The sequence below is a fragment of the Phocoena phocoena genome, chromosome 15 (genome assembly GCF_963924675.1).
Source record: "Phocoena phocoena chromosome 15, mPhoPho1.1, whole genome shotgun sequence".
NCBI classification, from domain to species: domain Eukaryota; kingdom Metazoa; phylum Chordata; class Mammalia; order Artiodactyla; family Phocoenidae; genus Phocoena; species Phocoena phocoena.
This window is the reverse complement of record NC_089233.1, coordinates 37,050,712-37,078,462: the sequence shown is the minus strand read 5'-3', so window position 1 is coordinate 37,078,462 and position 27,751 is coordinate 37,050,712. Positions and strand designations below refer to the sequence as shown.

The 27,751-nt window shown below is 52.1% G+C and overlaps 1 protein-coding gene across 1 annotated transcript in view; it reads left to right on the top strand.

Moving 5' to 3' along the window:
* Positions 1-24,831, top strand: part of CRAMP1 (cramped chromatin regulator homolog 1) — a 62,521-nt gene extending 37,690 nt beyond the window's left edge. The window contains exons 6-20 of the mRNA XM_065892763.1: positions 8,077-8,162; positions 8,625-8,748; positions 9,576-9,657; positions 10,147-11,313; positions 13,672-13,849; positions 15,521-15,702; positions 15,790-15,864; positions 17,882-17,963; positions 18,854-18,958; positions 19,076-19,254; positions 20,011-20,073; positions 20,579-20,810; positions 21,604-21,768; positions 22,719-22,864; positions 24,667-24,831. Of these exons, the coding sequence (XP_065748835.1) occupies positions 8,077-8,162; positions 8,625-8,748; positions 9,576-9,657; positions 10,147-11,313; positions 13,672-13,849; positions 15,521-15,702; positions 15,790-15,864; positions 17,882-17,963; positions 18,854-18,958; positions 19,076-19,254; positions 20,011-20,073; positions 20,579-20,810; positions 21,604-21,768; positions 22,719-22,864; positions 24,667-24,831 (3,031 nt within the window). The remainder of the gene's footprint in view (positions 1-8,076; positions 8,163-8,624; positions 8,749-9,575; positions 9,658-10,146; positions 11,314-13,671; positions 13,850-15,520; positions 15,703-15,789; positions 15,865-17,881; positions 17,964-18,853; positions 18,959-19,075; positions 19,255-20,010; positions 20,074-20,578; positions 20,811-21,603; positions 21,769-22,718; positions 22,865-24,666) is intronic.
* Positions 24,832-27,751: the final 2,920 nt, after the last annotated feature.

The window sequence follows — 27,751 nt, the reverse complement described above, 5'->3', positions numbered from 1 at the left end:
GAATGGTTCTCTACATAAAGCAAGGGCTGTTCAGTTTCACTAAAAAAAAAAAAAGGAAGTCACAAAACAGTTTAACGGAAAATGTGGTTATCACAAACACAAGTGCCACGTGACACGGCTCCCCCTGCTCTTTAAATCTTTCCTGCTACTGTTGTGTTTTGTTTGAGATGGATGGCAGAAACATCCACTTGTTCCCAGCACCCTTCATTGGAGGCGATTAAGAACTGACTTGATGTTCCTGGTTCCCACTCCTGCACCCCCACTCCAGCCTCATCAGCACATCCCTGGGAGCGCTCTGCTGCCTGTATTTCCCCAGGGTTGAGGTGGTTAAGACTCAAGCACTTGGTCTCAGTGGAGGCCTTGGTCCCTGCAGACTCCCATCCTCTCTGAATCTCCCCTCCTAACACAATGGCAGGGGAGCTGGCTTCCTGGAGTTTTCTTGTCCAGATAGCTGGAGAAATATAAGTAAAATTAAAAAGCAGGGGAACTACTCCCAGTTAAAAGAACAAGAAGATAGAGAAGGGGCATCCGACAGCGACAGAGGTTCTGATAAGACTGAGGACCAGAGAGGGAATGTGATCTCCCCAAAGTCATGTACTGATTGGTAGAGCTGGACAAGAACCTACGTCTGTAACTGAAGAGACCAGGGATCTTTCTGTTATACTCTTGGGAACCAGACGCTAAGATCTTTGCAAATTATCTTGTGGGAAAAATGCCTAAAGTCAGAAGAAGCTGGAAAGCTCCCCTAGATGACTGGGAGTTGATGGAGCCAACATTGGATGAATTAGATCAAAAGATGAGAGAAGCTGAAACAGAACCTCATGAGGAAAAGAGGAAAGTGGAATCTCTGTGGCCCATCTTCAAGATCCACTACCAGAAAACCCACTATATTTTTGATCTCTTCTAAAAGCGGAAAGCCATAAAAAGAACTATATGAGTATTGTATCAAAGAAGGCTATGCAGGTAAAACCTAATCGCAGAACGGAAAAAGCAGGTGTATGAGAAATCATGCTGCCTGAGGTGCATTCAGACATGGAACACCGATTTGGGGACAAACTGCGTTTGTCAGTGGACCGGATCATCAAGTGCATGCTCTGTGGCTGCTGGGGCTGCTCTGGCAGAGGCCCTTGGGCCCCCTGACCCTACTCCGCCCTGGACTTTGGACTGCGCAGGTTTCTGCATGTCAAGCCACCCCTTTCCTGGGAACAGCTGTTCCTGCAGAGTGGTGCCCACGTATGAAGGTTTCATGTTCATCAGCTGTGATTTGTAGAAATAAGACTTTTAAATCTTTAAAAAAATAAATAAAGTAAAAGAACAAGAGAAATCCTCTGAGAGAACAAATGATGAAACAGATCTCTCTAGTCTACCAAACCCTGAGCTCAAAAAGGAGGTAATAAAAATGCTGAAGGAATTAAGAAAGACTGTTGTTAGAAATGTAGATCACTGTCATAAGGATCTAGAAAGTATAAAGAGGAACCAGTCAAAATCAGACAACTCAATTACCAAGATGAAAACTGAGCTAAAGACAGTAAATAGCAAACTAAATAATGTAGAAGAATGAATAAGTGATCTGGAAGATAGAATAACAGAAATCACCCAATCAAAACAGCAGACAGACAAATGAAAAAAAATGAAAGCAACATATGAGATCTATGGATTAATATAAAGTGTGCCAGTCTACACATAAAAGGAATTCCAGAAGGAGAAGAAAGAGAAAAGGGGATCAAAAATGTATTTGAAGAGATTATAGCTGAAAACTTCCCAAACCTAAAGAAGGAAACATATCAAGGGACAGGAAGCACAGAGGGTCCAAAACAATATGAACCCAAACAGACCTACTCTAAGACATATCATAGTTAAAATGACAAAAGTTAAAGAGGGTGCTTCCCTGGTGGCGCAGTGGTTGAGAGTCCGCCTGCCGATGCAGGGGACACGGGTTTGTGCCCCGGTCTGGGAGGATCCCACATGCCACGGAGCGGCTGGGCCTGTGAGCCATGGCCGCTAAGGCTGCGCGTCCGGAGCCTGTGCTCTGCAACGGGAGAGGCCACAACAGTGAGAGGCCCACGTACCGCAAAAAAAAAAAAAAGTTAAAGAGAGGATTGTAAAGACAGCAAGAGAAAAACAGTTACAAAGGAACCCACATAAGGCTATCAGCTGATTTCTCTACAGAAATTTTTAAAGGCCAGAAGGGAGTGGCAAGATAAATTCAAAGTCTTGAAAGGGAAAAACCTGCAACCAGGGATACTCTACCCAGCAGGATTATCATTTAGAACTGAAGGAGAGATAAAGAATTTCTCAGACAAGCAAAAACTAAAGGAATACAGCAATACTAAACTTATCCTAAAAAGAATATTGAAAGGTCTTCTCTAAATAAAAGAGAAACAAGAATCTATAGGAAAGGGAAACATCACAGTAGGAAAGGGAAATACATAAAAGGATTGAAGGTCACTTTAAATAAGCTAGTACATAGATTATTATTTATTTTTTTAAAGCTGTTTGGTTCCCTAACTCCACAGCAAGTTTATCCTATTATATATATATATATATATTTAAATTTTATTTATTTATTTATGTATTTATCTCTGCCTGTGTTGGGTCTTTGTTGCTGCATGCAGGCTTTCTTTAGTTGTGGTGAGCGGGGGCCACTCTTCGTTGTGGTGCACGGGCTTCTCATTGTGGTGGCTTCTCTTGTTGTGGAGCACAGGCTCTGGGTGCACGGGCTTCAGTAGTTGCGGCACACGGGCTCTAGAGCGCAGGCTCAGTAGTTGTGGCGCACAGGCTTTGTTGCTCTGTGACATGTGAGGTCTTCCTGTTTCAGGCTCAATCCCATTTCCCCTGCATTGTCAGGCAGATTCTTAATTACTGTGCCACCAGGGAAGTCCCACCAGCACATAGATTTAAAAATAATAAAAAAAATCTATGAAGGCGATTATAACTACAATGAACAGCAAAAGGATAAACACGAAGATGTAAAATAAGACCTCACAATCACAAAATATGGGGGAGGAAATTAAGAAAATGCGGATCTTTTAGAATGTGTTTGAGCTTCTATGACTACCAGTTTAAAGCAAGTAGATACAGTTATGGGTTAACATACTTGAAAACCAGGGTAACCACAAATCAAAAACATGCAGTATATTCACAAAAACCGAACAGAAAGGAACTCAAGAATGATACAAAAGAAAACCATCAAGCCACAAAAGGAAAAACGAAAAGAAGAAAAGAACAAAGAAATACAAAGTCAACTGGAAAACACTGTTTAAAATGGAAATCAATACATACTTGTCAGTAATTACTTTAAATGTCAATGGACTAAATGTTCTGATCAAAAGACACAGAGTGGCAGATTGGATAGTAAAACAAGAACCTACAACAGACTGCCCACTTTAGAGAGAAAGACACGTTATAGATTGAAAGTGAGGGAATGGAAAAAGATATTTCATGCAAATGACAAGAAAGCAGGGATAGCAATACTCAGACAAAATAGACTTTAAAACAAAGGCCATAGGGAATTCCCTGGCTGTCCATTGGTTAGGACTCAGTGCTTTCACTGCTGTGGCCCAGGTTCAATCCCTGGTTGAGGAACTAAGATGCCACATGGCGCAGCCAAAAAAAAAAAAAAAAAAAGACCATAAAGAGAGAGAAAGAAGGACACTATATAGCAGTAAAAGGATCAGTTCGAGAAGGAGATCTCACAGTCATTAACATATGTATGCACCTAATATAGGAGCACCTGTATACATAAAACAAATACTAACAGACACAAAGGGAGAAATTAATGGGAGTACAATAATAGTAGGAGACTTTAACACCCCACTGACATCAACGGACAGATCTTCCAGACAGAAAATCAGTGAGGCAACAGAGATCCTAAATGACACAGTAGAACAGTTAGACTTGATTGATATCTATAGGACATTACATTTAAAAAAACCCAGAATATACATTCTTTTTAAGTGTACATGGAACATTCTCTAGGGTAGACCACATAGTAGGACACAAAACAAACCTCAACAAATTTAAGAGAATAGAAATTATTTCAGGCATCTTTTCTGACCACAACAGCATGAAATAGAAATCAACCACAGGAAGAGAAATGAGAAAAAAAATATTACACAGAGACTAAAGAACATGCTGTGAAATAACAAGTGGGTCAGTGATGAAATCAAAGAGGAAAAACAAAAAAACAATTTAAAAAACCCTCAAGGCAATGAAAACACAGCCATACAAAATCTATAGCAAAAGCAGTCCTGAAAAGTTCATAGTGATACAGGCTTTCCTCAAAAAACAAGAAAAATCCCAAGTAAACCTAACCTACCACCTAAAAGAATTAGAAAAAGAAGAACAAACAAAAGCTAAAGTCAGTAGAAGGAAGGAATAATAAAGATCAGAGAGGAAGTAAATAGAGATTTAAAAATAGAAAAAAAGTCAGGGGCTTCCCTGGTGGCGCAGTGGTTGAGAGTCCGCCTGCCAATGCGGAGGATTCGGGTTCGTGCCCCGGCCCAGGAAGATCCCACATGCTGCGGAGCGGCTGGGCCCGTGAGCCATGGCCGCTGAGCCTGAGCGTATGGAGCCTGTGCTCTGCAAGGGGTGAGGCCACAGCAGTGAGAGGCTCGCGTACCGCAAAAAAAAAAAAAAAAAAAAAAAAGTCAGTAAAACCAAGAGCTGTTTTTTTTAAAGGACAAACAAGATTGACAAACCTCTGGCAGGCTCACCAAGAAGAAAAGAGAGGGGAGCCAAATAAAATAAGAAATGAAAGAGGAGAAATAACAACTGATACCTCAGAAATATAAAAAATTTAAAAATATTATGAACAGTACATTCCAACAAAATGGACAACCTAGAAGAAATGGATAAGTTTCTAGGTATACATAGCCCACCAAAACTGAATCAAGAAGAAACAGATAATTTGAACAGACCAATCACTGGAAATGAAATAGAATCTGTAATAAAAATGCTCCCTCAAAACAAAAGTGCAGGACCAGATGGCTTCACTGGGGGATTCTACCAAACATACAAAGAACTTAGACCTATTCTTCTCAAATGCTTCTAAAAGATTGAAGAGGGAACACTTCCAAAGTCAATCTATGAAGCCACCATCACCCTGATACCAAAACCAGACAAAGACACTACCAAAAAAGAAAATTACAGGCCAGTATCTTTGACAAATTTAGATGCAAAAACTCTCAGCAAAATATGAGCAAACTGAATCCAGCAACACATAAAAAAGATCATACATCACCATCAAGTTGGATTCATCCCAGGGTCACAGGATGGTTCAACATATGCGAATCAGTCAGTGCGATTCACCACATCAACAAAAGAAAAGACAAAAACCACATGATCATCTCACTAGATGGCAAAAAAAGCATTTGACTGTCACCAAAGTGGGTATAGAGGGAACATATCTCAACATAATAAAAACCATTTATGACAAACCCACAGCCAGCATAATACCAAACGACAAAAAGCTGAATGCCTTTCCACTAAATTCTGGAACAAGACAAGGATGCCCACTCTCACCACTTCTACTTAACATAGTATTGTAAGTCCTAGCCACAGCAATTGGACAAGAAAAAGAAATAAAAGGTATCCAGATTAGAAGAGGTAAAATTATCATTATATGCAGATGACGTGATTCTCTGTGTAGAAAACCCTAAAGGCTCAGCACAAAAACTATTAGAACTGATAAATGAATTCAGTAAGGTAGCAGGATACAAGATTAATATACAGAAATCTGTTGCATTTCTTTACCCTAACAATGAAAAATCAGAAAGAGAAAGTTTAAAAAAAAAAATCCTGTTTAAAATCACACCCCTCCCACCAAAAAAAAATAAAACAACTTAGGAATAAACCTGACCAAGGAGGTGAAAAACTTATATGTTGAAAACTATAAAACACTGATAAAGCAAATAAAAAATGATTCAAGAAAATGGAAAGTTATCCCATGCTCTTGGATTGGAAGAATTAATATAGTTAAAATGGCCATACTGTGCAAAACAATCTATAGATTTATTGTGATCCCTATCAAATTACCCACGACATTTTTCACAGAGCTAGAACAAATAATCCTAAAATTTACATGGAACCACAAAAGGCCCAGAATTGCCAAAGCAATCCTGAGGAAAAAGAACAAAGCTGGAGGCATAACTCTTCCAGACTTCAGACAATACTACAGAGCTACAGTAATCAAAACAGTATAGTATTGGCACAAAAGCAGACATATAGATCAATGGAATAGAATGGAGAGCCTATAAGTAAACCCACACACCTATGGTCAATTAATCTTCGACAAAAGAGGCAAGAATATGCAATAGAGAAAAGACAGTCTCTATAGCAAGTGGTGTTGGAAAAGCTGGACAGCCGCATGTAAATCAATGAAGTTAGAACACTCCCTCCCACCATACACAAAAACAAATTCAAAATGGCTTAAAAACTTAAATATGGGCTTCCCTGGTGGTGCAATGGTTGAGAGTCCACCTGCCGATTCAGGGGACATGGGTTCATGCCCCGGTCTGGGAGGATCCCACATGCCGTGGAGTGGCTGGGCCCGTGAGCTATGGCCGCTGAGCCTGTGCGTCCGGAGCCTGTGCTCCGCAACGGGTGAGGCCACAACAGTGAGAGGCCCGCGTACCACAAAAACAAAACAAAACAAAACAAAACAAACTTAAATATAAGATACGACACCATAAAACTCCTAGAAGAGAACATAGGCAAAACATTCTCTGACATATGTGGAATCTAAAAAATAGTACGAATGAACTTATTTACAATACAGAAACAGACTCACAGACATAGAAAACAAACTTATGGTTACCAGAGGCAGAGGTGTGAGGTGGAGGGATAAATTAAGAGTTTGGGATTAACAGATCCACATTACCATATATAAAGTAGAGAAGGGTTTACTGTGTAGCAGAGGGAACTATATTCAGTATCTTATAATATTGAAATATACTCTAAGAATCAATAAAGGATGTATATGTGTATAACAGAATCACTTGGCTGTACATCTGAAACTAACACAATATTGTAATTCGATTTTTAAAAAACAGGTAAAAAACAAAGCAGGGTCATAAAAACAATATAGACGGACCTTGAACCTTTCGTAAAACATAAACTTAGGTTTGTTCACCAAGCATTTGGCGGCTGGCCAACACCTTTTCTTGGTGGCTTGCTCCTCGGAGTTCTGTCGTGTTTTTATTTGGAAGCTCTAGCCAAGATGCATCATTTGTGATTTCCTGTTTTCAAGTGGAACAAGAATGTAGGCTCTCAAAGCAGTGGGACTGCAAGGTCCTTCCCTGTCATTTTTCATAGTTGTCTTGCTCACACTTAATTTGTCTGCCATCTTTTAAAAACAATCTACCTTTATTATTCCCAAAGCACTCCAAATGTGTTTCTTAGAGGGAGCTATTTTTTATGGTTTTCATATTCCTTTCATTAGTTAGTAGTAGTATTTCTTTAATTTATGTAATCCTAACATTATATAAGTTACTGTCACAGCAGTATTCAGGTAGAGTGTCACCCATATCTGTGGCCCTGCCTGCAGATCAGTGTGGGGAGCACAAGCATGTTGCACTCATGCCTGCTGGCCTCCAATGTCCCGTCCTCTCTGGGCCCCCCTAGTGTGGTTTGCAGAGGGACTGACTAGGGAATGTCACTGACCTGCAGAGGTGGTCACCTAGGGGCGGGTTGAGAGGTCGTGTAGAGGTGGGTGAGCCCTTCTGCTCTGGGGACCTGGAGGAGGGGAAGGGGCATTCCTTCTGACATCCGATTGGGGCTCCAGTGAGAGGGCTCTCGGGGTCACCAGGCAGGAGGGCAGGGTACATCCTGAACAGCTGGTGCCCTCTTTGCAGCATGACATGTGCTCGGGAAGGTCCAGAGTCAGCTCTGTCGTTTGTCATGCGCATCTGCCTACGATTCCAGGAGCTTCTTGGGGACGTGTGGGGCCCCCTCGTGGGGCCGAGCATGAGCCCTGGAGGCCAGGGTGTTTGCTTAGCCGGGGCCCGTAGTTACTGCGTGGGGTGGGAGTGACTGTTCATTTAGAGGCCTCAGCGCTTCTTTAACACTCCTCTCCAGGGCCACCACAGTTCGGTACAAAGGGAGGAACCTGCGGATCAAAGCGCCCATGTGCCGTGCCCTGAAGAAGCTCTGTGACCCGGACGGTACGTCAGACACGGGCTGGGCTGGGCCGCGCACCTGGGGCTCACTCCCATTGGGGAGGCTCACTGTCTGACTCCAGCCGGGCTGAGCTGGAACACGGTGGCTGAGCCTGCATGATCCAGTCCTGCCAGCAGGCAGCTCCTGGACTCGAAACCCCGTGTCATAGCGGTGTGTCCTCTCGTGGGTCAAGTCCAGCTATGAAGTCCCAGCCGTCCTCAACGGAGCATCAGAGGTGTCAGGGCAAGTCTCCCATGGCCGGTCCGCGGCTCTGGTGTAGCAGATGTGCAGCTGGCCATACTGGCACCTTTAGACCAGGTCCTTGCTGGGGCTCCTGCCAGTCCCACTTTCACTGAGGGCTGTTTTCCCCTTGCTCCTCTCTGGGTCCCTTAGCTGTCTGGCTGAGGACTTCACCTTCTCATCAGGGTCCGTCTGTGCCAGGCTCTCATGGCCCTTTCCTGTTGCAGGCTTGAGTGACGAAGAGGACCAGAAGCCAGTGCGCCTGCCCCTGAAAGTCCCCGTAGAGCTGCAGCCACGGAACAACCATGCTTGGGCCCGCGTGCAGAGCCTCGCACAGAACCCGCGGCTCAGGTAACACGCTATGCGTTTTGGGGGAGCGAGCTGCGAGGGACGGGGCTGGAGGGGAGGTGTTGGGTCCCTGGGTGAGCAGCAGACTCCACTCCAGTACTCTGACACCACCTGGGGGTAGTGTGGGGGATGCCTTTAGATTCAGGTAAAATTCACATAATACAGAATTAACTGTGAGCCCTTTTAAGAGGCCCGGTTCAGGGGTATTGGGTACCTTCACAGTGTTGTACAACTATGACCTCTCTCTAGTTCCAGAAATTTTCAGCCCCCCGAGAGGAAACCCCATGCCCACTAAACACTCACTGTGCATCCTCCTCCCACTCCCCAGGTCACCACTGGTCTACTTTCTGGCCCTATAGATTTGCCCATTCTGACATTTCATGTAAATAGGATCATATACTGGTGCTTTCTGTCTGGCTTTTCTCAGTGAGCATCATGGTTTCAGGGTTCATCCGTGTCATAGCCTGCATCAGGACTTCATTCCTTCCATGTGTATTTTTATTTTCTTGGGTTTAATTGAGTCTAGAGCCGCCCTCTTGACCACACAGGGAGCTGGTAGAAGAGAAGGGTGTGTTGTACCAAGGCCCCTGTCCTGGTTGAGACCTCATACTGTAAAGGGCACTCAGGATCTCTGTTACTTTTTCTTGCAGTTTCTCGTGAGTCTCCTGTTATCTCAAATTAAAGAGTTAGTTTTTAGAAAAGAAGCCAGCAGCTCTACAGGGACATTATGGCTCTGGCCTTGAGACCCCCTGGCATCATCTTCCTGCCACAGCCTCTGGGGCTCCTAGAAGGTACCAGCCTCCCATTCCCCATCTGTCTTTTCTCTGTAGGATGATCGTGGAGCTCCATCGAAAGGTCTCCAGCCTCATCGAGTTCCTGAAGCAGAAGTGGGCACTTCATGAAGTGCGAGTTGTATCCTTTTCCTACTTAAAGCCACCCCCAGGCTCTGCAGCACCTGCTGCCTGAGAGTGAAGTCTCCTTCTCAGTCCTGGAATTGCAGCGGGGTCCCCAGGCATGTAGCAGGTGTGCCATGAGATGGTGTAGAACCAGAACTAAAACCCACAGCCCCTCATCCTCTGGGTTTTGGGTCTGAACCCCCTTTTTGACCTCCTTGCAGTGTTAGAACTCTGTCACAGCAGCCGTCCTTGCTGTAAGTGGCTGCCATCTGGCCCACAGGGTGTGGCCGAAGCATCCCTGCCAGCAGGTTGAACAAAGTGACCGAGGACAGCCCCACACCTACATCTTCGTGTCCTTGGCTGGCTTGTAGCCCTGCCCAGTTCCCAGCTAGGAGGGTGAGTGTTGGGTGTGGAGCCCGGAAAGAAGGAAGTACCTGTCGTGTCTCCCCGCTGGACCTCAGGGTGTGAGCTGCTGCTGCAGGTGGTTCCTTGACGGTGCGCTCAGCGGAAGACGTTTGAGGAGCAGCAGCTGCAGGACTCGTTCATGGAGCCATCGCAGGAGAAGGTGGCACTTCACCTGTTCCCAGGGGAGAACTGCACCCTAACCCCACTGCCGGGCGTGGCCCGAGTGGTACACTCAAAGGCCTTCTGCACGGTGCACTGGCAGGAGGGTGGCCGGTGCAAGCAGAGCACCAAGGACACCCACTCGCTGCCCCCAGCCCAGATCCTGGGCATCCAGAGCGGGCAGGGCACAGCCAGGGGCCAGCTGAAGTGCCCACGGGGTGGCGCCGAGGCCAAGGGCGGGGGGCGGCCCCCTCCCTCCACCGACGCTTTGCAGAGCTCTGGGGAGAGTTCCCCTGAAAGTGCACCTGGGGAGGGGGCCGCTGCAAGTTTCAGCAGCCCGGATGCCTCTGACAGGCTTCCCCCTGGGCTCCAGGATGCTGGTGGACAGCTTGAGAAGACCCCTGTGGCCGCTGCTGCAGAGGGTGGGGACGGCCCTGCCCGAGAGCCCGGGCCCCTGGCGTGTGCCTGTGGCCAGCTCCCAGACCTGGAAGATGAGCTCTCCCTCCTCGACCCCTTCCCCCGCTACATGAAGTCCTGTCAGGACCTCATCATCCCTGAGCAGTGCCGCTGCGCAGACTCACGGCCTTCAGGGTGCCCCTCCCCAGAGACCCTCGTCCCCAGCAGCGCAGAGGTGGCCGACCTCCCCCGGGCCAGGGCACCATCCCCTGTCCGCGTCCCTCCCGGCCCAGAGTCTCAGCCCAGCCCCGGGCTCCAGCCGGACGTTTGCACTAAAGACTTGGCGGACGCGCCTGCGGAGGAACCCCAGGAGAAGGCGAGCCCCTTGGACCCCCCGCCACCTCAGGGTCAGCCTGCCGTCAAGCCTCCGAAGGACGTCCCTGCCAGCCGGTTCGCCCAGCAGCTCCGCGAGGAGGGCTGGAACCTGCAGACCTCTGAAAGCCTCACGCTGGCTGAAGTCTACCTCATGATGGGCAAGCCCAACAAGCTGCAGCTAGAGTATGACTGGCTGGCAGTGCTGGGCCCTGAGGGCCAGGCCCTGGGAGGGCAGGCCCAGGGCTCCCGGGCCGGCTCCCCGCCTACCACCTTCCACAAGCAGCGCCTCCTCAGCTGCCTCCTGAAGCTCATCTCCACCGAGGTCAACCCCAGGCTGGTAAGTGTGGGTCAGAGCATGGCCCTTTTGGCCCCCCAAGGGCTCGCGGCTGGGTGGCTGGGGTCCAGAGAGGAAAGACCGGCCTTGTGGCAGGTGGCCTGGGGCCCCACAGGCTCCTTGGAGGAGGTGGTCTGGGGGTCGCCTTTCGTTCCCTGGAGTGGGCTGCACAGAGCATGTGGTTGGGGCTCCAGTTCCCTGCAGTTCAGGCCCCCGTCCCGTGGGGCTCACACGGGCTGCACCTTGCCCGGCTCCAGAGATGCCACTGAGCCCAAGTGTGTGGGCCGAGGGGACAGAGCCTGGGACAGAGGCGCAGAGGTGAGGTGGCAGCCATGGCCAGGAGCCGAGCTGGGCTGGGAGCGTTACAGGTTTCTGCAGCAGGAACGGCGAGGTCGAGTGTGTGCTTTGGAAAGGCCATCCCTGGAGGCCAGTGGGGGTGCAGCCTGGGTGCAGGGAGTGGAGCTGGGAGGGGTTGCTCTGGGTGGGCTGCGCCCAGGAGACCCTGTCAGGAGGTGGCTGGTTGGAGTGGTCTCAGGTTCCTTGAGAGGCTCCTGTGGGGGGCAGTGGCTGCCATGGCCCAGGGAAAGGGCACCTGGCCAGGTGGGCCTGGCCACAGCTTGTAACTGCCCCCCCACCCCCGCTCCTGGGAGGCCGGCCAGCAAAGCCCACACGTGGGCTGGAAGGTGCTGCAACCGGAAAGTCTAGTCCGCTCTCTGGGCACAAGAGCAGCGTCCTGAGGCAGGTCGATCCCGAAAGGTGCGTGTGCACTAGAAGGTGAGGCTCACAAGTTCCAGGAGGAGGCGCCGAAGCTCAGCGTGGTGGCCTCAGAGGAGTGGGGGCTCGGGTCACAGTCAGAACCAAACTTGAGGTGTGCCCATGTCACCGCTGTGACGGGTACCCACCTCCTGCTCCCCGGGGCAGACAGCACGTGGTTTGTGTTCTGCCCCATTTCCCGGAGCCTCTGCCCTAGGCTCCTGCCCACCATCTTCCGGCGGCACTCAGCAGAGCTCATGGTGGGGAAGGAGCGCCACGTGGGACCAGTTCTCGTGGGGGTGGGTGGGGCCCGAGGTCCAGCAGTGGACTTTGGATTCAGGTGTGGATGTGACCTGCGGTCAGGCATGGGCAGTATTGCAGTGACTAGACAGAGATGATGAATTTAAAACACTTTTTCAAGTTTGGCTTTTGGAGGGGTCAGGAGCAGAGACGGGGGAGACCGGAGCGTGTCCAGACCCCTAGGAAAGGAGGCCAGGCCAGGCCGGCTCCTAAGGAGGCGGGAGTTCTGGTACACGGCCGAGGTGCTGGCCTTGGCCTCAGCCTCAACTGGGAGAGAAGAGTAGAGCAAGTTGGAAGTGCAGAGTATGCAGAGCAAGGCGCTCAGATCTGTGGTTCCTGAAGTGGGGTCCCTGGCCAGCAGCCTCGGCATCACCTGGGAACTCGTTAGGGATGCAGGTTCTTGCAGCCCAGGAGATTGTTTTGACGAGACGCCCCCACCCCCATGCCCTGTTTGGTGATTCTGATGCAGCTCAGGTGTGAGAATCCCTTGCTCAAGGCCCCAGGAGAAATAGAGGACCTTGAATTAGAGATGGCCTGCCTGGCCAGGCGGCCCCTCCCTGCGATATCTCTGCAGGTGGGACGCTGACAAACAAGTGCAGCGATGGCCGCCCTGCCCCAGGAGGCTGACAGGCACTCAGGTGGGAGGTGGGGGTGTCGAGATCCAGTGAATGGAGTAGGAAGGGACACAGCAGGGGTCCCAGGGAAAGGAGAAGGTGGGTCAGGCCAGGGCGAAGGGCATGGGAGACACAGAAAGAGGTGCAGGGTAGGTGGGGCTGGGTGAGAGCATGGGGAGTGGGTGCTGGGAAGAACTGAGGGGGCGGGGCAGGATGGTGGAGTCATGGGAGAGATCAGGTGAGTAGAAGGGGTGCCTCTATGGCCGAGGACCCCAACACTCAGTGACAGCAGGAGAGTGGAGGCAGCGGCCTCAGGTAGGGGCCCACGAAAACCCTGAGGTGGAGGTTTTGACTAAGCAGAGGACTCCTTGGCTGTGATTGTGTTTGATTTTAGAAATTAATCTGTATTTCCTTCCTCTGACTCACAATCAGAAGAAGCTTTAAGAAGGAGAGTCCCTGTCACTTGCCACTCAGCCTCCCCTCCCGTCACGGTGCAGGGGTACGCCCCGTCCGTGCCACCGCAGCAGTGAACGCAGAAGGGCTCCTGGAGGACAGCGGTTGTTCCCCTGAGGGCCTGGGGGCACCAACCTGTGCGTCATGGAGTGTGACCCTGGGTCCTTTGCTGTCCTGTCACACTCCACAAGCATTGTTCCGTGCTGAGTTTGGCCAATGTTTTGGCCCGTTTCTGTCCCAGGCTCCAGAAGCGAACACTGGCTCCATGGCCTCAGTGAGGCCCGCCCAGGAGGAGCAGTCGACGACACCCCCGGGGAAGGTGGTGACTGTCAGCACCCGCAGCCCACGCTGCCCTCGAAACCAGGCTGCCCTCCGTCACGGCAAGACCTTCTCCCCCAGCTCCACACCTTGCTCCTCAGGTGAGGCCCAGACAGCCACAGGCAGCCTCCTGGGTCCTTGCTGGGCGTTGCGGGCTACACAGAGCCGAGAGCTCTGGGCTGCCTGAGGCCTCGCCCCACTCAGTCAGCTGCAGTCCAGCGGATGGTGTCGGGTACAGAAATCACTGCCTCCTCGAGGGGAGGGTGAGCACAGGGCCCGTCACAGAGGCTCTGGGGTCCTGGGTGCGGGAGCCGACAGGAAACATAGGGGACCCTTGCCAGTCTGGTCACTTTGGGGGATCTGGCTTTGTGAGGTCAGCAGCAGCCTCCATATCATGCCGAGTTGGTGGCGTAAAGCATGAGAAAGGTTGGTTCTTTCTGAGTCTTACAGGGACTGTTTTTCTTTACATCTAAAGTATTAGAATAAAGAAACCTTCAGTTAAAGGATACCCCAGCAGTTGAACACAAGTCTTAGAAAGAAAGATGGGCTTACCTGCTGGTCCATGGTTGTATCTAGGAAGTAATTTAAATTCAGCGTCCTTTTTTGGATTACGTGGCACATAACCCTGGGATAAACATGACTCGTTTCTCTGAGTCATCAGTTTACTTGCTTAGTATTTTTTTTTTTTTAATAAAACAGGTTGTCATGGCTAGAATAGTTAATTCTGCATGAATTTTAAAGAATAAGGCTGCTGTGGTGTCAGGCTCCCCACCTCCTGCAGTTCTTGTTTTCCATTTCCCTCCTGACCTTTATCCTGTTTCCTTGCCGTGGCTCACGAGGGGGCAGCAGCAGAATCGGTTGTCTTTAAGGCAAAGGTGCGTTCCTCAGGCGTCAACCAGTGGTGGGCTAGCTGGGAGCCTGTATAGTCTTTGCCGCCTCCCTCTGGCTTTAAAGTTTTGTAATTCTGTGAACTCTTAAATATCCACACTCTTCCTCAATCGAGGATGCTTTTAGCCCAGTGTGCCTGCAGTGCTAGAATCCAGACAGGTGCTTAAAAGACCTGGTCTCTGGACTCTGCGTGTTGATTTAACCTCATAGATTTGCAAATAAAGAATAAAGAAAGGAGACTCGTCCCTACCATGAAGTGAGGGTGCTTTGCAGCAGCGCCTATGATGATGAAAACAGCAAGGAGAGTCCCCAGATAGTAGTTCCTAAATAAATATTTTCTGTCTTTTTATCTCTAGGTCTGTTTTCTGTATAATTAGAGATTTAGACCAAGGATCAGCAGACAGTGGTCCACAGCCTGCTTGTTGTAAATGAAGTTTTATTGGCACATGGCCACATCCACTGGCTCATGTGGCTGCCTTTGTGCTGCAGCCGTAGAGCTGAGTTCAACAGAGACTGTGAGGCCCTCGAGGCTGACTTTTGTTGTCTGTCCATGTCCAGAGAACATTTGCTGACCTCTGGTCTGCACTAGATGATCTGGAAGGTTCTTCTAGCTCTGAAAAGTCTTTGAAGGTGAATCTGCCCTTCCCACTGAGATCAGAGATCAAGGAAAGCTCTGATCTGCTTACATGGTGGGAACTAGAATTTCAGGGAGAAAGGGAGAAAAGCAGATTTTTACAGCACTGAGATATAGGAAATTCCCTTTAAGGACACCAGAGAGGCTGTCAAGTATTCCTTTCTGATTTTCTTCCCGGTGGAACCCCTCCCATGCTGGAGGCGTTGCTGGGTGAGCGCCATTGTATCTGTTCTCCCTTCTCCTTCCCTAGGTTTGAGAAACCCCCCGAGGCCCCTCTTGGTGGCCGGTCCCTCCAGTGCCGGAAGTGGTGACTCAGATGGTGGCCTTTTTGCTGTCCCGACAACTTTGCCACCCAACAGCCGGCACGGGAAGCTCTTCTCTCCCAACAAGGAAACAGAATTGACGTTCCGTCAGCATCTGAACTCCATCAGCGTAAGTGGGGCCCACGCCTCCCTGCTGCTGGCCTGCCCCATGTGTGTGGAGAAAACACTCTCAGGGTCAGTACTGTCTTCCTCACAGATGCAGTCGGATTTCTTCCTGCCAAAGCCCAGGAAGCTGCGGAACCGGCACCTGCGGAAGCCATTGGTGGTCCAGGTCAGGAGCCCATCCACGTCTGCGTGTGCCTGGCCTCAAGGGTTGGCCTCTCCCTCCCACCAGCTGAGCTGCCCAGGACACACTAGTGTCCTCCTGCGTCTCAGGTTTTCATGTGAAGTGGGGAGAATCCCTGCCCCTTCTTTTCTTCTTTTTAGCAGGATAAAGTAGTAACAATGACCCTAACTGTACCTGAAAATAAAGGTAATCTTGGTACAGCATGAAAACCGCTTGCAAAAAAGACAGAAAGTTCTTGGGATTTGGGTTCCAAGGATGTTCCAGATTGGAATATATGTGAGGACACTCAGAACATCTGTTTATATGTATGTAGTAAATGGAAGCAGTTGGCAAGGTATATGGATTGACCAGAGGCCAGACCTCTCCCAAGCTGGTAATGAACTCTGGGAGGACCTGGGGATGCCACCTGCAGACCCAGAGGGGTGATCCAGGGATGAGAGGCACAGGAGAAAGAGGGCATTTTTAAATGGAGGTGAAAAGATAACAGAGGTGAAGCTGAAGTAACTATGGGCCTGGAAATTTATGAATGTTTTTGAATTAATGCATAGGTCTCCTTTTGTTAGACTCAGAAATCTCTTCTTCTCTTGGAAGTAATTTATTTAGAAATGAGAGATTGCATGACAGATCTCAGGAAGGAAAATTTATTCCAAGTCCCACAGGTTTTTTTGTGCAGGCTAATTCAATGTTAGGGCATTTAATTTTGGTATATTTGGTTAAATACATTAACCATATGCCCTGGGCATGGGAGCACACTCCCTGGCTTAGAGGATACCTCACGGCCCAGGGTCGCAGCCATGGTGCCCTCAGCTGCCTGTTGTTGTTTTGTTTGTAAACAGCTTTATTGATATATAATTCACATACCATGAAGCCTACCTGCTTAAAGTGTACAGTTCAGGGTTTTTAGTATATTCACAGGGGTGTGCAGCCCCCACTGCTGTGTCATCACCCCAAACAGAAGCCCGGCCCGTTACCTGCACCGCCCGTTCCCCAACCCTTGAGCCACTTCCTGTCTCTAGGGATCACATATTTCACATAAATGGAATCACATTTCATATGTGGTTCTTTCACTTACTGTTTTTATAAAAAGTTCCATGGGCATGTGGCCACGGTACTTCATTTCCCTGCTGTCCACGGCTGCTTTCACACCACCGGGGTGCACTTGAGTAGCTGTGACAGAGACTGCGAGGCCCAGAGCCTAAAGGATCTCCCACCTGGCTCTTTCAAAGAGGCGTGAGGCTGGCATGGGACACCAGGGCCCGTCACCTCGTGTACAGTCACCCTGTTGCCTTGCGGCACCTGGTAGACCCTTGGGGAGCCCCAGTGGGGCGAGAGCCCAGCTGTACGCCCAGAGCTGCAGTGCCTCTGGACACTTCCGGCCTGAGAGATGCTTTCTGTCAGTGCTTCACCTCAACAGCTAACAGTGTTGGCAGTGAACTCCATTTCCTCTTAGGTGGTAGTCGTCATACCATGAAGGCGCCCTGAGCACATTGGGACCTGATGTTTCACACATGGGAGCCCTGGGCGTGTGACAGGGAGGAGCAGGCACCAGACCGTGGATGGGGTGGAGGACCGCATGGCCTTGGCCCCCTGCGATACAGGCGGCAACTTGATTTTCTTCACCCAAACAAGGGATATCTCGTAACAGTCCATATCGAGTGGTTATAAATATTTATAGGACTAGTTGCATTCCAGCCAAAACCAGATGTTCTAGATAAAAGGTGGATTGTTCTGACATTCCCCCAGTTTTCCCTGGGGAGCTTCAATTCCCTGGGTTCTTTTTGGAGAGGACCCAGTGTTTAGGGGTCTGGGGTCTACAGAGCACAGCCATCCTCAGACTGTCTTGGAAGCCCTTGTGTCAACTCTAGAACCAGAACCCCCATCTGGTTACACTCAGCTCCCTCTTCTCTAGAACATTCCTTTACAATCCAGCACTAGTTTCCTGGGTGATTTTCGTTATTGGGGTCTTTCCATCACCTGAATATTGCCAATTTTCCCTCCACAGAGAACACTGCTTCCTAGACCGTCTGAAAACCAGTCCCACAATGTCTGTTCCTTCTCCATCCTGTCGAATTCTTCCATAACTGGTAAGTGCCGGGGCTTCTCAGGGAAGCTTTCACTCCTTACGTGCGCGGCCCCGTCTTTGGGAATTGCAGGCATTTGTTTCTGTGGCCCTTTGAGTGACATTTCAAGCCTTCCTGGGTCTGTTCTATCAACATGGGCAGTGGTGTGGGCAGGCGTGGTCCCCTGACTGGTGGTCCACAGGCAGCTTCCTCCCAAGGTGGGCTCATACGGCCCTGGTTGGGGTGCTCTGCTTGGTTCAGTTTAGAGAAGGGTCTGTGGTCCACCCCATCCATGACATATTCTTGTCAGGCGTTTTACGGGACAGACGTGTCCTTAGGGTTTGCGACTCATGCTTTCATTTGGTCTGTAAGCTCAGTGGGGCCCTCACACTTTGCAGTAAATCTTATACAGTGAGACTCCTTCAGTGAAACACACATTCCATGACTTACCTTTTTATCGGTCTTGATTTTCACAAGACCCAGACAATTGCTCATTCTCACACCTACTTTTCAATGGCAGAAAGCCTGCCAGGAAGGAGCCAGCTTGCAGAGGCAGCACCTTGATCCTAGTCTGGTGCTCTGACCCCCTCAGAGGAGCCTGTAGCTCAGCTCAGGTGTGATAGACCCTTAAAGGGCTGTTCCCGTGGGCTGACAGTAGTGACCGCAGCCATTCAGCAGCCCCCAGGAAGCGCGGTGGTGCCGCTGTCACGGGCGACAGTGCTTTTCCCCACCGGGGCCCTGTGTGACCATTAACTTCCCCAAGTTAGCAAGTGTTGGGACGTTTGGTGGCTTCCACCTCGGCTTCCATGGTCCGGACAGTGGCCATGAAGGGGAGCTCGTGCAGCCCCCGCCGTGTGGCAAGAGGCCATCAGCTCATGTGCCTGACGCGTCTGCTTCCACTCTCATCCTCACAGGGAGAGGCTCCTTCCGGCCCATTCAGTCCTCCCTGACCAAAGCGGCTCTGTCCCGGCCGATTGTGCCCAAGGTCCTGCCACCCCAGGCCCCAGGCCACCTGGCCAGTAAGTCTCTGCGACTCTGCCCTGGCACGAAAATGAGGCCTGCACATGGGCTGTCCCCTCTGGGGCGCGTTTCAGGACGTCAGGAGACAAAGACTTGCACGTTGCTTCTGTTGCCAGGCGCTATCGACTTAGCAGCTAAAAGTGCCGGCATCATCCCTGGGAGCCCCCTCCCCGTCCTGGATGCCGATGGCTTGTCTGGCATCTCCCCGCTGTCTTCAGATGAGGTGACGGTGACTGTCTCGGGGCAGGACTCCACCGGCACCCACCAGAATGGAGACCCCATCCCCACTGTAGGGGTGAGTGTGTTTAGAAGGGCTTCTCTGAGCTGCCACCAGCTTTTGGGATGGGATGGTCAGTCTCCAGTCCTGGTTTGAAAGCCAAGGCCATGAGCTGAGGTCGTGCTGGACTCCAGCTCTGCCTCTGGAGGGGACGGGCCTGCTGAGCGAGAGGAGCGTCACTGAACAGGGAAGACTCAGCCTGAGTGAGACCATGTGGTGCAGCGGGTGGGGTGGGCTTGCCATGTGACCCAGGGAATCCACAACTAAGATGGGCATGGAGGTCTGCCCGCAGTGAAGGTAGCCGGCCTGAACAGGAGGTCTGCCCGCAGCGAAGGTAGCCGGCCTGAACAGCAGTGTCACCAAGTTGGCTGTCAGTCCACCCCTGACTCCCTGCTACTTGGGTGCTGCTTCAGCGGGCCCTGCTCTGCAGCCCCGCCAGCACTCCAGCTCCTCTGGTTCCCCCACCTGTTTGAGGGCTGCCTGAGGTGGGCAGGGCAGGTGGCCACTTAGGACTGCAGAGCCCAGCCCTGCCTGAGGACCCTGAGGTCGACCTCTTGCTAGGACTGGAGTTGATTGTGAATTGACAAATGGTCTCAAGTTTGGGGATGTGGGGGCGCACATTCTGAGAGCAGTGGGCTTTCCTGTGCTCCCAGGGAGAGCTTTCCAGCCTACACCCCCGTGCTCCTGCCTGTTAGGAGCCGTGGGGTGGACGGCTCTCCTCAGGAGCCAGGTGCCGGACCAGCGCTCACTGGCATATTCCTGGTGTTCTCGTAGGGCACGAGCACCCCGTTCATCAGTGTCCCCTCGAGGCAGGAGACGGTGGCAGACGGTTTCCAGGTAGAGTGTGCTGTTGGCTGCTGAGCAAAGTAGCTGCCCCAGGACCTCATCCAGCGCTGGGCCCTACCCTCGTGGTCCTGCTCGTGGGCCCGGGCTTCCTCCTCATGATGCCCAGTGGCCGTCCTTCCCCGCACCTTGCCTCCTTGGTGCACATGCGGCTCCCATCTCAGGCTTCCTTTCTCCCCTCTCGGGCTGGCTGATTGAGACACAGTTCTGGAAGGACTAAGTTTTCTGGGCCGGGTAGGAGGAGGTCATCAGCTGGGGGTGGAAGCAGATCCAGGCCACCTCGGCCCAGCCTCCCAACTGTGCCATCCCTCAAGGGTTTCAGGAGAAGGAAGTTCCCTGAGTGTGTTTCTCGCTGGAAGGATGAGTGACCGCTGGGGTCACTGCCTCTCTGTTGGTGTCCCCATCACTCAGTCACTGCTCTGCGGGACCAAGGTTGCTTTCTCATTGCTTGGTATGGACTGTCTGATCTGTCGTGTCTCAACAGTATCTGTCTCCGCAGAACTCGCCCGTTCTCTCCTTATCCGAGCTGTCCAAGGCTCCTCTCCACAATGGGCTCTCCACACCGTTGGCCTCGTCGGAGGCCTCCAGCACCCGGCTCTCTCCGCCCAACGTCTCTGCTCTGCTGGACATCTCCCTGCCCGGCCCGCCTGAGGACGTACTCTCGCAGGGAGAGCCCGCCACGCAGATCAGCGACTCCATCATCGAGATCGCCATCAGCTCCGGCCAGTACAGTAAGGAGCAGGGTGCCTCTGCACAGCCCTCCTGGAGTCAGTTCTCCCAGGGGCCTTGACCTCCCACCTGAGCGTTTGCCAGCCTCCAGGCACCTTGCTGTCCAGCTGTCCTGGGTGTTGAGCCTCTGCACCTACAAGGCACTGCCCAGCCTTGGCAGGGGCAGCGCAGGCAGACAAGGCCTGTACAGGACATGAGCCTGTTTGTGGTCTGGCAGGGCTGCCCCTGGCCTTGGGAGATAGAGCGGGCCCACGAGGCGTCTCCAGCCTGGGGATCAGGCAGGGCCATTTCCTTGTCAGTTCTCAACCTGGGTTGGACGCCCGCGGGGTTGTGGGTTTTAGGAGGGGTTGGACTGGTACCTGTGGGCCTTGGCTCCCCGAACCTGTGGGGATGGTGCTGTGGGGCAGCGGTATGGTGGGCGCCAGCTGGTAGAGTTCAGGCCGTGGATTCAGAGCTAATAGCTGGCAGCGTGTGGCCGTGGGCTGGTCACCGGCTCATTAGAGCCTGTTCTCCTTAGCAGTGTGTTGGGAGCCGCGGACATCTTGCAGGGCTGTCGTCAGCAGCAGGAGAGGGTGTAGGTGACGCCCTCAGCACAGGGCCTGCCTCCATCCGCTGTGGCCAGTGTCATTCTCTGAAGATGGGCACGGGTCCCTACTGTTGGGGGGCCCAGTGGGGTCCTGGGCCTCCCAGTTCAGCCGCGCATGCCACGCCACTCTGTGGCCTTCTTGGTGGCAGGTGGGGGAAGTGGGGCTGTTCACCCCACATGTCGGCTCTGACCCAGATTTTGGTTGACAGGTGAAGGAGTCCCTCTTTCTCCAGCAAAACTGAACGGCAGTGACAGTTCCAAGAGTCTCCCCTCCCCGTCCAGCAGCCCCCAGCCAGACTGGATCGCCTCCCCGACCCACGACCCCCAGTGGTGCCCCAGCGACCCCACGGACTCCTCACTCAGCAGCTTGTTTGGTGAGTCTCTGTGGAGGGCAGCCGGAATAAGCAGAGCCAGAGTCTGGACTCTCCACGCTCCTGGCAGAGGGCCCCTCCAGGGCTGTTCCTTGGTATTTAGGGGTTTTTTCTGCATCAGTTACATGTGGGAAAGTGCCCAGGCCCCAGTGTGCAGGTCACTAGGCTTTGGCAGATGTGTAAACCCCGTAACCATGGCCACGTCCATCCTGCGGTCAGTCCCTTGTGCCCCTCCCCCCAGGCTCACTGACAAGGGCAGGGTGGAAAGAGCTGGAGTGTTGCGCCCTCTTTGCTCCCCTCCTTCTGTTCTGTGGTGGCACGGCAATGACAGAGCGGAGCCTTCACAGGATGTGTTCATCCTCGTCACCACCGGTGCCTGTGGGACAGGAAGGGGCTGTTAGGGAAAGACTCACCAGCTTTGGTTTCCTGCACAGAGGAGTTTCTGAGGCACATCTGGGGTCCGTGCACTTTGCATTTGTAGAGAGCAGCCAGGGTGTGCACCCTGGCATGGGGCGTGCTGTTTGCTGACCAACTGGGTCAGCACCGTGTGGGAGCACCACACCTGAAGGCCCTGAACAAGCCGTGGCTCTGGTCTGGGTGGTGCGGGGGAGCCAGCCCCCAATGCGCATTGCCTGCTCAGAAAGTCACAGAGAGCAGTGCAGACTCTGCAAAGTCGAACAGAAATCATGAGAAATTGGAAACAACCTTACATTGAGGTAGCAGTGGTGACCAGACAGTGAAACACTGTGGGGCCCCTAGAAAAATGAGATAGACTTTCCCGGGCTGCAGGGGACTGTCCAAGGCTCACCATGGGAGGAAAGGCAGGTGTGGCCTGATGCTTCCGTCTGGAGCATCGTGCCCATGCAAGCAACGAGATGCCTGCAGGGCCCAGCCGGGCCTCCCTGGACCAGTCCAGGCCTAGCCAGCTCAGGGCCTCTCCTTCCTCTCTGCAGCGAGCTTCATCTCCCCAGAGAAGAGCCGGAAGATGCTGCCAACCCCTGTCGGAACCAACAGTGGCACCTCCCTTCTGGGCCCCAGCCTGCTGGATGGCAACTCTCGCGACTCGTTTGTGTCCCGGTCCCTGGCTGATGTCGCCGAGGTAAGCGCACGACCTTTCCCCCAAGCCTGGGTGCCAGCCTCCATCCCAGAGCTGCCAGACCCTCCGGCAGACCCGTGTGGTTACTCAGAACTGCTCACTAAGATTTACATGTCAGGAGCCATCATGGACAGAGCCCAGCCTCTGACTGCTCCTGAGAGGGAATCTCTGCCAGTACTGGCCCGGCATTTGTCCCGCTGGCAGCAGGTGACAGACCCTGAGTCACGGCTGAGCCCGGGGCTCTGAAGGCAACTCTGGGTCTTGTGTATCCTCCACCAGCTGTGTGACCTCGGGCAGGGACTCTGTGTCCCCCTGCTCAGTCTCCTGATCTGCAGAGGAGAAGAGGCAGTAGTGGCGGTGCCATCGTTGCTGCCACCTGACAGAGGGGACCCTTGAGCAGCACCTTGGTGTCGTTGCTCGTGGCTGACCTGCCGAATGGAGGGAGGGCTGCTGCAGAGGCTCCTCTGCGATCACGTGATGACACGGGAGTCATGCTGTGGCAGTGTGTCACCCCCATGTTCTGCCTGGAATGCAGCATCCCTCTTTTCTTTGTCCAGGCCGCTGCCTCACACAACCACCCAGGCCTCCATCCCACTAGGTTTGAGTGGTATCTGTGGGCAAGTAGGGCTGAGGGAGTGAAGACGGGTACATTTAACTAAGACTTCAGGCGTGAAGTAACAGGTACTGTAGGAGTTTAGACAGAGGCTGTGCTGAGGGGAGAACCTAAGTCTAGAATGCCCCTGGCTCAACCCCCAGCTCATTGCTGAAGTCCTACAGCAGCATCTCCCCAACACCGGCTCCCTAGGCTGTCGAGGCACTTGTGGGGGGCCCTCGAGCATTTCATAGTCGATACTCGGGGGGGAACCTGGATCAAACAAAGCTCACACGGCTGCTTCCCAGGATGCCTCAGCTTCTCGGTGTCCGGACGTAAATCTCGAGATCCGAGGGGATTTTGAAAACAAATTTCAGTTTTTTTGAAATTTCTTGTAGTTAAAAAGTTTAAAGTTCAGTTCATCCTGTGCTCTACTCAGAATTTTCCGAAGGCTTCTCATTTGTATTTGTTCATTACATCAAGCAGTTTGTTAATGAATATTAATTGAGGGCCTACTAGATGCTGGGCACTGCTACAGGCCCAGAATGGACAAATTAAAGGCCCCATCCCCATGAGGCCAACAGTCCGGTGCTGGAGGTGCGGGAGGAGACAGTAAACTCCCTGGCTCTGCCCACAGGACAGTCCTGATGCGTGAGGCCCCACTGTGCACACTCTGGTCTCCTCTACTCTCTGCCTTACTCACTGTCACATCCACCATCTTCCTTGTTTCTTGAACAGCCGGCTGTTCCCACCTTAGGGCCTTTGCACCTGCTGTTTCTTCTCACGGGAATGTGCTTCCCTCGTGGCTTTACATGACTTGCTCCCACACTTCTGCACACACCCTGCCTCAGAAAACCCTCCTCTGACACGCAAGCCCGTGGCAAACTCCCTCCTCCACTTCTGTCTCCTTCAGGCCACCCCATAGTCCCTAGTTCTGCTGCCTTCCCTCTGCCTCTCTGTCCACTGACCGTCCTCCCCGGGGACCCACCACTCTGACCCGACAGCTGGGCGGCCGGGCTCACAGTGCATACTTGTCCACAGAGCGAGTGTTCGCAGTGACGGAGGTGATTCTGAGGTCGTCCCTGGAGTGCGGGGGCCGCTGTTACGTGGCCGCCAGAGGGACTCTCACCCTCATTGTAGAGGGAGTTGCGCTTAAGTCCGGCCATGGTGGCCAGCTGCCTGCTCACTCGTCTCCCCGTGTCCTCTCCCACAGGTTGTGGATTCCCAGCTGGTGTGCATGATGAACGAAAACAGCATTGATTACATATCCCGGTTCAACGATCTGGCCCAAGAGCTGTCCATCGCTGAGCCTGGCCGCCGAGAGGTTCTGTTTGATGGCGGTGGAGGTGGCCCCCCGGTCGGTGACCTGTCCCAGTGACTGTGCCTCATGGCTGGGGCAGCCCGGAGGCTGCGGAGGACAGCTTATGGGGTTGGTGGTCCTCGAGCATCATAGGGGTAGCCCTCTTTAGAAGAGAGAAAACATAAATCAAGCCCGGACTCCCAGGAGACAGTCTGAACAGAGGCACCTCTGCATCCAGAACGTGCAACGTGCACACAGCCATGTCCCAGCAGGCCGAGGCAGTGGTGGCCAGGCGATGAGGGAGCGTCCTTGGCAAGGCCAGTGTCAGATGTGGCCCTGGCGTCGGACCCACCCCCTGCCAGGAGCATGTGTTAGGGTCTGCATGGTACCTACGCTTCTGCCTCGGTCATTGTGTCAGACGTTTCAGGGTGTTTTCTTTCTGAGAGAAGAGTGGTGGGCCTGGCTGTCGTCGTTATGGCCTGGAAAGCTGTGACCTCCTGCTCTCTGCAGGGAGGCTCCAGGGCATTGCTGCCTTCTTTGCGCCAAACCCACTCCCTGCTTCAGTTTTTCCCTCTGCAGTGCGAGGACGAGGAGGACAGCTGGGCATGACCTGAGACAGCGGGCACTGCAGAGGACACTCCAATCATGGGGCAGTGGGAGGGTCCCAGGTCAGCGCAACTGGTGCCACCTCCCCAGAAATCCTGACCATGGCCTAGTGCTTCCTCATCTGGAGCTTTTGTTCTGACTGACTCAACAGGAAGGGGGAAAAGAATCATGTCTTATGCGGGTTGTGTGGACTTTTAAAAAAATCCCGCTAAGCTGGTCAGAAAATGTTTTTCTCGTATTTTGAGAATTAGGAGATATTGGAGAGGAAGAACAGGGTTCCTGTTTGGTTGGTTTCTTCCCCACATCTATCTGCACATTTCTTCTTGGTGACCTGAGATGTTATTTCTCTCTATTAGGGTGATCCCCAAGCGCTCATTTGACTACAGATAAGACTTTCCTGATGATCTTGAACTTCTGACGTGTTTCTGCCTAGCATTTTGGACAGATGCCATTTGCAGGGAAAGTTCTCTCTTCCTTTCCTTGGCATCAGTGCAGAGTATGCCTCAATGCATATGTCTAATCCCTTGCTTGTATTTCTGCCTCATGGTCTCCTGTTTTTCTTCCTCCTGTTCAGGGAATCCAGGCAATGGTCAGACATCACGTGCAGTCAGGGTGCGCTGAACCCACATCCCTCTGGTGTGCTCCTTGAGCCTCCTCAGATGACCAGCCGTCACCATCTCGGGTAGTGCAACATCCAGTCTTTCCCCAGAATGGAGTTAACACAGCTCCTCTGCCTTCTCAGCCTTGCGGGGCCAAACACACAAACCACCACCCAGGCACACCTATGTGGCTGGGCACCAGTGCTGTGGTGTTGGGGCACCACCCCACCTGCTGCTTACCCCTGCCCAGCAGCTGCAGTCAGTGTGGCTTCTTGAATCCGCCCCAGCCCACTACTGTTAGTGTTCATCACCTTGCCTCTCTCCCAGCTCACTGTGGACCGGCAGCCTTCGAGGCCAGCTGGGCCCTCTCTTCTGGTTCCTCCCCCTGCCCGCCCCCCCCCCCGCCCCCCGCGAAGAGATGAGCCAGTGTGCAAGGAGAGGGGAAGGTCCTTTGCGAGTACAAGCAGGGGGGCCGCTCTTGATCCTGCCGCCTCCCCAGTGTGGTCAGCTGCTCCAGGCTGCAGGTCGGGTTGTCCCCTCCAAGCTGCAGAGGAAGCAGGACAGTGGCTTCCAGGCAATAGCTTCCTTCCTTCCTCTCCAGCTTTCCTCAGAGCTCCTGCCTGTCATGTGGCCTCCCTCTTTCAGATCTGGATTTAGGCACAAACATCACTAAGAAAAGCCTGTGTGGGCAGCCCTCCTGGGCTCTTGAAAAAACAGTCCCAAAGCTCTGGAGGTCTGAAAGAAAGGGATGTGGTACCACTTTAAGAGAGATAGACAGCAGTATTTGAGTCCAGAGTCTCTTTAAACTAGCTTGTGTTTTGTGATCAATGTATCAGCTTCCTGAAATTAGTACCTTATTGAGCCAAACAAGATCAGTAGGTCTGTCTCTGGGCATCCGACCCGGTTAGATCCACAGTGGATCAGGCCAAGGTTAGGCCACTGCCAGCTTTCTTGTATTCCCACTGTCTGGGACCAGAGATGCCAAGTAGCATTACTGCATCAATGCGGGGGGCAGTGCCCAGTGGCGGTGGGCACTGTGCCAGGGACAGTGGCGATCCCGAGCTGCTTATCCATCAGGGGACACCCCACAGTAGTCTGGTTGGTAGGTTGGCACCTGTCACCTGGTGGACATCCAGCAGGAGGAAAACTCTGGAGATCTGGATAAGACTTTGTCGGCGCTTTATTCAGCAGCATGTCCCTCTTGGATCTCCCACACCGACTCCATTTGGGAGTAGCTGACTGCCCAGTGTCATCCAGTGGGGAGGTGAGTTGCGGAGGAGAGTGGACTGACTCTTCTCAAACTTGTAATAAAGCTGACATGATTTCAGAGAACCCTGCTTCTCTAGCAACCAGACAGGTATAAGCATTTGCCTGCCATATTAAGGAAAAATGGTGTCGTCTGTAGCATTAAAATGATGGATGCCTTTTCTCCCAACCTAAATGATTATATATGTATGAAAATAAGCAACTGTTATGTTAAAGGCTGGAATTTTTCAAAAGACCCAAGCAGAGACACCTCCCACTTCTGCGTCTCCCTCTGCCCTTCCAGCGGAAGTTGTGATAGTGTCAGTATACACCTGTGGCTTCCTTTGTGCATTTGAGCATGTTGTGATTAAGACCAGGTCAGTTTCTCAGAAAAATCTTCCCCTAGTCACTTTAACGTTGTCAGGGATCTTTTTGCTGATTCATCTCTTCTAAAGATTGAGACTGAATATCTTCGGTCTCAAGGGAGTTGTTTTTGCCTTGATTCTTCATTGTGAATATCCAGTGATGAGCATTCCATTCTTCAGAAG